We start from the raw sequence: 12,002 nt of genomic DNA, 5'->3' as shown, positions 1-12,002 counted from the left end.
CTCTGTGGTGCTACAAAAGATTTTTTCTGAAAAGGTTTCATATAACCCTAAAATGAATGAGCAATCCCAAGAACCTTTTCCTGGGCTGTTAAAAAGATTCTTTAAAGCACTAATGGATTATTTTAGCCTTTTGCAACATAAAGTTCTTATAACATCAAAAGAGTTTTAAAAGACTTTTATACACCCAATTAAAAAACGACTTTTATGGTACAGTAAAGACTCATTTAAGACAGTAGTATATCAGCAATATGACAAATATTATGTTATATATATCATGTTCTATTATTATCACAGTCTGTGTCTTGAGGAGTCTTAATCAACCTCCTTTTTCTGTGCAGACAGGTGGCTGTCTGGACACTGACGCACACACATCCAAGGCAACCTCAGTCAAAACATAAATCGTGATCCCCAGCATGGGCTGTGTTCTGTGGTCCCTCTGTAAAAAACTACTAGATATACGAGATATCTCCAAGATCTACATGACCTTACAAATTGCATCTGACCTAATGATGTATTTTTACCAATGGGACAATCTCATTCTCATGAATACACATTGATAACTCAGTTTTAATGAGGCTCTCTATTTAATTTGAATCATTTTACTGTGTGAACCATCAGATCCACTTCTCTTGTGGTAGCAGATGTCACCACTATGCCTAAAGTTCATTTTCCATTAACCTCTTTGAGCAAAAATGCCTAAATCTGATACGCCATTAATTAGCATTCATTCAGAGTCTAACTTTTCTTACAAATAAATTTTTGATGGTGCTGTGATTGGGAAAAGATATCTCCATGTCTTAGATGTGTCTAGAAGATGTTTAGATTACGAAAATTACCCTTGATCCTGGAGAAGTCCATTAACTGCACTGAAGATAATTTAAATTCTTTAATTCATCTGGCAGAATTGGTCTGTGATTAAAAAAGGAAAAAAAAAAAGTATGTCATTCACATTTGCACAGTAGAATGTTTGACTTACTAAGATGTTTCGCAGGGCAGGCGGTTGGCTGGCATCTCAGAAGTAATTTCTCTGCCAAAGTCGCTCTTCAGCTCTTAAGGCGCAGCCTTTGAAACCACCTTCAGTTTCAGCTGCTGCATCTCAGCCAGAGGTCTAAAGTTAAAAAAAATGGACATTTTGATAGCAAATAGCCTATCTCATTTCCTCCAAACCCCCGATGACCGGAGCTTGTATCATTTAATTAATCCCTAACATGACGTGCTCAAAGGCAGGTAGAGAAAACAGGGAGTTGGCGAGGAAGGAGGACCATTACGCAGGTTTGTCATGACATCACCATGGGCTGGCTATAAAGCGGTGAGGACTAATACACAGAGTTAGAAGAGCACTTGAGGAGCCTTGGAGTAAAGGACGGACTTGAAGCCTTTTATGTTTAACAGCTGATTGTCTGCTACAGCCGTTCCTCTTTCTGAACTTCAGCGCAGAGGAATCCCTTAGAGAATACAAGACTTGTCAAAATGAACTTGTCGTACTTGGTAGCTTGTGGACTTATGGTCACCCTGCTTTCAGTAAGGATGGGGGCAAAACCTTTATCTCAGGCACAGCAGAAGGTAAGAAGAAGTCATTAATATCCATGTTACTGAGAACTCACACTGTTTGATTCGCACTGTTAGCTGTGAGAACTGAATGCTGGGTTCAGGAGTGAACAGCTGTTCTGTGGTCCAGCCGCTCAAGTCTGTTGTTTTACGCATCATATTTCATAATTTCAGTCATGCTTAGCAATTCTGTGAAAGCATTTTTTTCCACTCTCTGAATCTAAAATATCCCGGCAAATGTTTTCTTCTTTTTTTTAAAGACACAGCATGTTTTATACCCAATTATGTCCAACCCCGGTTGATCTAAACGACCGTATTTTGCTCCCCAGCATCATTTGTCAGTTTTAGGTTTTAAGCGCCTTGAAGTCATTTGAAAAGCGCTCCAAAAGAAAAAAATAAGCCAAAGCCTTCAGGCAGGAAACACTAAAATAAAAAAAGTTTTTAAGCTATAAGAAACGACTTTACATGATGAAGATATTCAGGTTCAACGTGGATTAATCTTCCGATTGTTTGCCAGAATTGAACTGCAACAAACTAAGGTTTTTGTGCGTAAAATTCCCTTTACGCATAGAATTAGCTTTTAGAATCAACTGAATAACAGAAATTATCATTTGAAATGAGACTTTCGTTATTAGCACAGATATTTTGAATTAGGATGGCCGCAAGTTGATGCCACACTCTGCGTCCAGACCAGAGCGAGCTACAGGCACCTGCCTCACATGACTCTCCACTGAAGGCGACAGTGATGTCTTAAATGTTATAGGTGACCTGTTACATCGTGAAAATATAAATACAGTAACTTTGCATGAAATTTAACTATATAAAGGATTTCCTTTGACGTTTAAATGGAGTAGTTAACTGCGGCATCTGTGAATCTATCCGGCAGTTTTTGGTCAGATAGAAACACCATCCCAGTCATCTCAGTAATTTGACTAAAATAACAAATACTTTCCCTCTCAGTCAATTCACGGTGTTCTTGAAAGTGCCTAAATTTGCAACAAGTTGATTTATGCCCAAATTCAAATGAAAGCGTTATGCAAACGACTGCTCTGCTCAGACACCAAATGTGAATTTCAATTGTATTGAAAGCATTTTGCAACAACGTATTTGCCGAAGGAAGTAATCATTCATTTATTTTCTAAATCTTTGTTTCAGTCTCTTAGAAGTTTGCTGGGGGAGGAGCTGGCAGAGTTTCTGGAGTCGGAGGAGAGGGAGAGGCGGCTAGACACTGTGCGCTCAAGGATACGGTTACTGCGAGATTTACGCATGGACACCCGGGCCAGAGGGATGTGGGCTCGACTCCTTAACGACCAGCCCGCACCCAGGAGACACAAAACTGGAAACAAGAAAGGGGGGTCCACATCGCGGAGTGGCTGCTTCGGACACAAGATGGACAGGATAGGGACCATCAGCGGCATGGGTTGCTAGGGTTGGAGCAGCGCTGTGATGGTGAGTGTTTTTTTTTTTCTCCTTTTTTTCATATTAGAGTCCCACTTCACACTTAGATTCACTATAACCTAACATAATGCAGACACAACCAGGAGTGACAAAATGAGGAAATAATGTGCAGAGATGAAAGAATTGTGGGGTAATGGGAAGCAGGGGCAGAGACAGGAAGGGGGAGAAACATTCGAGAGAGCAAAGCGAATGGTCTAGTTTATAGAGGGATGGTGCAAAGTGAAGGATCAACGGGCAGGACAACGAACAATATGATAATATGAGGAAAGAGAGAAGAAAAAGAGAGAGGAAAGCCTTAAAATTACATTTGTTAATGGTCAACTAAGGACCCCGTGTAGAATGAAAGAACAAAGAAGAGGAACAGAGGATGTAAGCAAGAGAAAAAGAAAGAGAAAAGCTGCTTTGTGTTCATTAAATGTCCTAAATGTTCTCATGTGCAAAACGAACCATAAGGGAAGGAAGGAAGGAAGGAAGGAGGGAAAGAAGGAAAGAAGGGGGGGAGAAAAAGAAAGCAAGAAAGAAAAGAAAACACAGAAAAGAGGTTCAAGTCAGATAATCGTTTTTCTTGATGGTTGTCTCTCTGTGTGCTTTGCAGCCACTGTGGGGCCAGCTGGAATAAAAAATAGGCCTTAGTGGAAGCAATAGCAAGTGCAGATCCATGACCAAGCATGGTTGCATTCTATCATTAATTCACAGTCTACTACTACATACTTGGGTTGATGCTAAGCTGTCTCAAATTAATGATATCATCAAACCTTGACCTATAGTCTAGCAGTGTTCTGATCTTAGACAGGACCCCCTCCCCCCCAAGAGACAGCAGGAAAGCCCACTTAAACTGATGTAAACTGATGTGTGGGCAGCAATCCAGTGGGTACTTAGGAAGTCCACTCTTGTAACTGTGCACATCATCATGAATGATCCCATCTGCTTCATCTAGAAAACAAGAAGCATATAAGGAAAAATAAGAAGACAGGGAGAGATGGAAGAGGTGCAAACGCACACACAATTATACTTGAAAACACAGCACCCTGTTGTGGCAGGGATCTTTCTGGGAAAGCCATTCTCTGTACCCAAGTGATAAAAAGAAAAACTAAGTAGCTGTGTTTGTGAATGAAGTAATCAGGAATCTAGGTGACGCAGAATTAGCCCTGAAGCTCAAGGCCTCCTTGTGGTTGTGGCAAAGTGTGAAATCCTGATGGGGGAGTGTGATTTTGTGACTAAGTTAGTGAGCATTTTTCATGAGTTGACACGTCTTTCCTCCCATCGGCTCCGATGTTTCGTAAATTTGGAAGTCTGTGAGATGTGAAAGAGACCGGGGGGCAAAGAATGATGGGAGCCTGGATGCTGGATGACTGACTTTACATAATAGATAATAACTGCTAAATCAATAAATGGACTTGTGGTTTTTTTTTTAAAAGTTGTTTATGAAAGCTCAGTCTAACCTTTCCTCTCCTGTTTCCTCTCTTTCTCTAGATCTCTGGACGATGGGTTTGGACAACAAAGGTTCAGTTTGTTCTTACCTGAGGGGAAAAAAACAAAAAAACTCATCAAGTGACAGATTTTCGGTACGAAAGTCACCATGACCAGCATAGAGAGAGACTGAGATGACAATGCTACAAAACCCTCATATAAATATATATATATTATAAATATGCAGGTATATATACATATATGTATACCATACGGAATGGTCAACAGATACAAACACAGATGCATACTACAAGATGGCGGACAATGGTGTAAAAACTACAAACCGCAAAGCTGTATATTGTTGCTGCTGCTGCTGCTGCTGCTGTACATTCATGTACTTCATCTTCCCTGCATAAATGTATTTATGTTAAAAACTATTTATATGTTTATAAAAAAAGAGATATTTATAAATATGAGTTTTATTTATGTAACATTTTGAAAATGGATGCAAACTGCAGGTCAATTCTGTTTGTAACTTTTTTCTTTTGTTTCAAATAGTTGTAAATGTTTTCAAAAATGATAAAAAGAACATTCCATGTGCACTTACACGTATGCTCTCTTTGTTTTATGTTTGAGTGAAATTGGTCAATTCTAATCATTGGACATTTTTTGGCTTGTGGGTGAAATACTGGTATCTTGAACATATTAGTTTGAAAGGGCTTCATTAGCAGAAAGAGTCATAGAACTATCAAAACCAATAGGGCCTCATGTAACATTAAAATCACTGAGCTGAGGAATATATTGTCTGTATGAAACAGGTGTGTTTGTATGCCATATGCACAGACTTATGGCATATGAATCTGCACAGGAACGCATTAGATGGTTAATTTAATGCTCCTGCATTTGACCTGCACAGAGAGCTGGAGGTGTATGACACCATGCCGTTATTAGTGGCGCTTTTACACTAAACAAGCTGCTGCAAAGCAACTCTCTAAGTTTCAATCAGTAAATTGCTTATTGAGGTGAATACAGAGCAACATTACAAGAGAAATAGCGCATTGTTCATCACATTTTACTTTCACGTTAGACTTAAAGTGAGATTAATAATTAATTCCTCAGTCACCAATCATGTTAATAACCAATATTAAGGAAGTCAGTGGGGCAATCAATACCAGAGATGTCCATGATGTCCCTATGTGTAGTGTATTAGCATCAAATGGAGTGTGAAGAATAAATATGAGGAAAATTGGTGTTGGTAGATTTAGTGTCGAGATGAAATGGAGAGATTCTTTGAGCAGTAACTCTGCTGTCCTGGCGGTCAGTAAACTTGGAACCAAGTCAAGCCGTTACTTCCACAGCTTCAAGTTTTATGACGATGGTATTGATAATAACTATCTTTATTTATACGGCACTTAACTAAAAGCATAGTTTCCTAAAAGGCATAAAAGAAATCAGTAAAGTATACAAAAAAGATATAAAGATGTGAAATATCCAAAGAAACAAGCAACCCTAGAGTATACGATGGAAACATATAAAGGCAGGTCTATAAAAGTGTGTTTATGAGGGAAACGTGATAAAGAATTAGCTAGCTGAAGTTTCTGAGACAGGTTGTTTTCCACAGTCTCATGGTGTTATCACCCAGAGGAGGTTGAGAGTCAGAAAGGCCCTGAAAGGGGATCTGCAGGCTCTTATTTTACACAGTATACAAGTATAAGTTACCAAGGTCAGCTAGAGGTCTCAAATTAAATGATGTACATCCCATATCCGTATTAAAAGGCCCACACACCACTGAAAATGGGTTTATGGCTTCCCCTTCAACTTGAATGAGAAATTGTGTCCAGACTTTTGATACTGTATATAGTGCAAAAAGTGCTCAATCAAGTGGTTTAACATTGATGACTTGCACTAAGATTCTCTCACACTAGAGGGCAGAATCAAGCTAAGGGAAACAAAGAAAAAGAGGACACTTGTTGCAAACACACATTTTTTTAAATGTATTTGTATAGCCCAATATCACAAATCACAAATTTGCCTCAGGGGTCTTTACAGTCTGTATAGCAAAGCAACATCCTCTGTCCTTACATGCTCAATTTGAAAAAGGAAAAACTCCCTAAAAAAAATCCTTTAATAGGAAAAATGGAAGAAAACTCAGGAAGAGCAACCGAGGAGGGATCCCTCTCCCTGGACAGACAGACATGCAATAGATGTTGTGTGTACAGAACAGAACACAAATGACAGAATATAGCATTGAACAGGATAACAAAATCATAATGGATTTATATTATATATGAAGCATGTGATGAAGAGGATGCCAAGCAGTCTCCCGGTGCCACCAGAACAGAACAGGACTTGAGCCACGCAACCCCCTTCATCATGGAGACCTGGCAGGAGGACAGACTACACATGCACACAGGGAAGACTCACATCACACCATTCTCATAGACGGGAAAAGAGTCAAGAAAGACATTATTCACACAAAATCAACCTTATCATTTGGCAATCTATGAAAAATATTACCACTGTAAAGCTTGAGTGACTTAGTGTAATATGCAATTTATTATGCACGGCATGTCACCTCCTTGTAAAGTGATCACTGACAAAGAGCAAACTGTTTTGAATGAATGTGGGAGGCTCAAATACATAAAAACTTAACCACACACGACATATGTGAGGTGAGGTATTAACGGAAAAGAACTCAAATACGCTGTACATGTCTGCTTACCTGACAGTGACATAGAGGCTTAGAGCAACACTTAGACTGAAAAACACAAAGGCAACACACACCTCATATAGCTGGTGTCCAAATTGCAGCAACGCTGGTCACAAAAACCTGAGAAAGGAAAAGAAGCAGGGTGGGGAATCATAACACCTTGATAAAGGCTTCTGACAACCTGAAATCCCATGACAGGGAGGGACATACTCATAACAGGATAGCTGCTAAAAGTACCCCATAGAACTTAATCAACACCATGGTGCCAATCTCATTGCTTCATGCTGTGAGCTTTGTTAAGCTCATAATAGTAGCCGTTCGTTAAAACCTTGCATCAAAGGCGGGCATACAAAGATGAATAATGTTGTGTGAGTCTCATAAAACCTTTAAAATCTTATATTGTTCCAAAGGGTTTCATCACAGCAGAGGTACAGTATATTGAGAATATTTTATAGGATAATACTTTATTCTTCTTCGTATGGCTCAAACACACTTCCCTCATAGTTGCCCCATTGCAAGATGACAATTCAAAAACCAAATGAGAACGGCAGGATGAAACTGTATACCTCAGCCTTTGACACCACAACAAAACCTGTTTTCTGATGTTTATATGACAAATTATAAGCCCTTTCTTGCAAGCCTTGAGCGTTTATATGATTGCAATATCACAAATCACATTTTAAACAAACCTCTTCCATTTTTATAACCCTGGTTATCTGTTTTTTCTGTACTATGGTTTGGGTCAGCAGTGTAAAATGTGCTTTATATTCATCTGAATGATCAATGTAAGTTCAGGAGTGCAGTATGCAAAGATTTACATTCCTTTTCCATTTTAAAGAAATACATATTTTCATTATTAGGAAAGATCCAGTATCCATATTTAATTCAAGAAAAGTGGATGAAATTGCTCTGAAAAAAATCAGTGGCACAACTCATTTCTTGTTTTGGGATATTAACGTATTACTGTATGTGTTTCTGTTATTTTGTCCACCTGACGTATATGTAAACACGTTGATCGTGTTATGCTGCTGCACCATTGTAGAATTACTGCAGCCAGTAACTCATAGCAGCTTTTTAGTATTTTAACTCCATTAGAAAGACATTAGCAACAAATATTGACAGTTTAAGAAACATTACAAAGGATTTACCTGTGTGTGTTTTTTACAAGCAATTTACAGCTGAAAATCTTACTATTACGGAGCCCCTAAGGGGACATGGGGATAAAAAAAAAAAAGATGTCCAGAAATAAATGCACGTTCCCTTATGATAAAAGAAACCTCTTCTCCCCTAAATCCCAGGATGCATCAGTTTTCCTCCCTGCCATTTCTATTTGTTGGATTCACTAACATCCTCCACGCCAGCAGTGCATAATAGGTATAAGCACAGGGTGAATGGGAGGGGGTTTGAGGAGGACAATTGCTTGTTACATCCTGTGAATTCAACATAGTTAATTGAAAGACAACGAAAGGAGAGTAATTAAACGGATAATGGTGGCAGATGTTGTGTTGATTCTCTTTTCTGCACATTTTCAGTTATATGCTCTACTGCTTGCTACAACATTTCACTCAGGTAATTATTTTATTTATTGTACAATGGTACAATACAGGCTTATAGGGCTGAAAAGAGCCACTGGCAAAAGTACTGTGGTAGTACTTGACCAAAAACTCTGTCAAAGAGACATATCTATTTGGAAGTGTCAAGCAGGAGTGTAAAATAAGCTTCAGTCATGACAATGGTTGTATGGATTTACTGTTTCTGTCACTGCTTATTGCTATGCAGGGGATCAGAGACAAGTGTGCAAAAACTCCTCAAAACATATAGTCTACTAAAAAGATAGTGTTACAAGTGAAAAAGACAAAAAAAAAAGATGAAGGAAACACTTACAAAACAAAGTAGGAGTCACTAACTCAAAGACTGATTCGCCCTCTATGTCTGGTGTAACAAAACATTGTATTTACAATATTACCCCTCACTAATAAAATTATTGGTAGTCTCACTGTGAGACTCCAGCAATATGCTCAATGGAAGAGATACAGTATGCTGGTTAGAGTGGAATAGTTTTCTCTATCCAGTGTTCTGTGAAATAAGTAAGTGAAGGATGTACAATGCAATGCTGCCTCTGTGTGGTGTTGAGGGTTAATTACTGAAATGTGCTGTTGATGTCCCCTGGGAATCAACAGACCGACTATTGGATGGATCGTTTACTGTACACACACACACACACACACACACACACACACACACACACACACACACACACACACACACACACACACACACACACAAACAAACACAAACATTTAAGACTTTTTATTTATTTGGCCCAAAAAGTATAGAAGCATAAAAACTGTCACTCTTCTGTCTGTGGTTGCTATCCCCTCTGCCACTCTATGGCCCACATTTATTATCTTTCTATAGTTTCCTTTTTTTTTATCAATAGTTAGTTAATATCTTTTATTTAAGTACCACAGTTCCATCTGGACTTCATGGCATGTTTTGGTAACTCTCAGGTCATATCAACTCCACTACAGTTGCATACACAGTAGAATAGTTATTGGTTATTTTCTGTTGCCATTTACATACCTGCAGTAGTACACAGTATACAGTGATGCTTGTAAGTTTGTGAACCCTTTAGAATTTTCTGTATTTCTGCATAAATATGACCTAAAACGTGATCAGATCTTTACACAAGTCCTAAAACAAAAAAAACATTTTTTCATTTATTTATTGAGGAAAATTATCCAATCTTACATATTTGTGGGAGGCAAAAGTATGTGAACCCTTGCTTTCAGTAACTGGTGTGACTCCCTTTTACAGCAGTAACTTCAGCCAAACGTTTCTGGTAACTGTTTATCAGCTCTGCACATCGGCTTGGAAGAATTTTAGCCCATTCGTCCTTACAGAACAGTCTCAACCCAGGGATGTTGGCGGGCTTCTCAACATGATATACATGCTTCAGGTCCTTCCACAGCATTTCTTTAGGATTAAGGTCAGGACTTTGACTCGGCCATTCCAAAACATTATCTTTCTTCTGCTTTAACCATTCTTTGGTAGAACGACTTGTGTGTTTAGGGTTGTTGTCTTGCTGCATGACCCACTTTCTGTTGAACTTCAGTTCACAGACGGATACCTTGACATTTTCCTGTAGAATGTGCTGGTACAACTCAGAACTCATAGCTCCATCAATGATTGCAAGCCGTCCTGGTCCTGGTTCAGAGGCAGCAAAGCAGCCCAGACCATGATACTACCACCACCATGTTTCACAGATAGGTTAAGGTTCTTATGCTGGAATGCAGTGTTTGCTCATTGCCAAACATAACGCTTCTCATTCAAGCCAAAAAGTTCAATTTTGGTCTCATCCATCCACAGAACATTGCTCTAATCACCTTCTGGCTTATCCACGTGGTCTTGAGCGAACCGTAGACAGCAGCAATGTTCTTTTTGGAGAGTAGTGGGTTTCTCCTGGCAACTCTGCCGTGCACACCATTGATGTTCAATGTTCTCCTGATGGTGGACTCATCAACATCGACTGTAGCAACTGCAAGAGAGGCCTTTAGTTTCCTAGACGTTACCTTGGGGTTCGTTGTGGCCTCCCGGACTATTGCACACTTACTCTTGGTGTGATCTTTGTTGTTCGACCACTCCTGGGGAGGGTAACAATGGTGTTGAATGTCCTCCATTTGTACACGACCTGCCTGACAGTCGACTGGTGGAGTCCAAACTCTTTCAAAATGGTTTTGTAACCCTTTCCAGCCTGGTGAGTATCAGCAACTCTTCCTCTAAGATCCTGAGAAATGTCCTTTGTTTGAGCCATGATACACTTCAACAAACCTGTGTTGTGAAGTTCAGAGTTTGACAGTGAAAACCCAGATTTCTCTTCTTTAAATTAGGTAGGGCCTCCCAGACTCACACATGATTGTCACCCCATTGACTGAAACAACTGACTGTAATTTCCCCTTCAAATGAACTGATAATCCTTGGGGTTCACATACTTTTGCCACGCACAAATATGTAACATTGGACCATTTTCCTCAATAAATAAAGGAACAAGTATAAGGTTTTTGTCTCATTTGTTTAACTGATGTCTCTTTATCTAGTTTTAGGACTTGAATGGAAATCTGATCACGTTTTAGGTCATATTTATGCAGAAATAGAGCAAATTCTAAAGGGTTCACAAACTTTCAAGCAGCACTGTATTCCCACCCACTGCTCTTCCATGTCACCCTGCCAAAACCTCTTGCCTACCTGTTGCCATCCCATGTACAATACTTTAGATCCGCCACTGGTGCTTTAAGTATCAAGCTAAAATTCATTATAAACAAAGCATCTGTCAGTGTCTTTTTATCTCCTTATTGATGCACTATGATCAACATTTTAATGGTGTAGGCCTACTACATTATACTGCTGGGTACTCAATCTAACAATGTACCATATTTTATACAATGATCAAATCTTAATCTGCAAAGTAACACACATTTTTTACTCTTAGATGCAGTGGAGCGTAAGTATAAACCTGCATAAAATTAAAATACTCCAGTACCTTAAAATTGCGAAACTACAGTCGCGTGCCACCACTGCTCACAGCTGGTAGCGCAGTGCATGGTACATGAGGGTGATGGTTGACGGCAACTGGTTCAAACCACGTGGTCCATAAACAGCTGCATGAGACTTAAAGAAGCTTTGTGCTGACTGACCACATAATGAATACAATCTAAATTCCGTACAGTTTTCATCTGCCTTTCATCATCTGTTTAGTTATATCATTACCATATGAAAATAATTGGATGGTCCCTTAATTTCAGCATGGAGCCGGTAAAAACGTCCTCAGTTGCAATAAATACATATTTCGTAGCAGCTTTGACAATAACATATTACC

At 39.1% G+C, this 12,002-nt stretch overlaps 1 protein-coding gene across 1 annotated transcript; it reads left to right on the top strand.

The window, feature by feature from the left end:
* Positions 1 to 1,153: 1,153 nt before the first annotated feature.
* nppc (natriuretic peptide C) lies at positions 1,154 to 4,622 on the top strand. Its single transcript, XM_042417662.1, has 3 exons — positions 1,154 to 1,563; positions 2,704 to 2,997; positions 4,480 to 4,622. The coding sequence occupies exons 1-2, from the start codon at positions 1,471 to 1,473 to the stop codon at positions 2,974 to 2,976; spliced, it is 366 nt and encodes a 121-aa protein (XP_042273596.1). The 5' UTR covers positions 1,154 to 1,470; the 3' UTR covers positions 2,977 to 2,997; positions 4,480 to 4,622.
* Positions 4,623 to 12,002: the final 7,380 nt, after the last annotated feature.

This window comes from Thunnus maccoyii, chromosome 7 (genome assembly GCF_910596095.1).
Source record: "Thunnus maccoyii chromosome 7, fThuMac1.1, whole genome shotgun sequence".
NCBI classification, from domain to species: Eukaryota; Metazoa; Chordata; class Actinopteri; order Scombriformes; family Scombridae; genus Thunnus; species Thunnus maccoyii.
The sequence above is the reverse complement of the archived record's forward strand: the minus strand, read 5'-3'. Positions and strand labels throughout refer to the sequence as shown.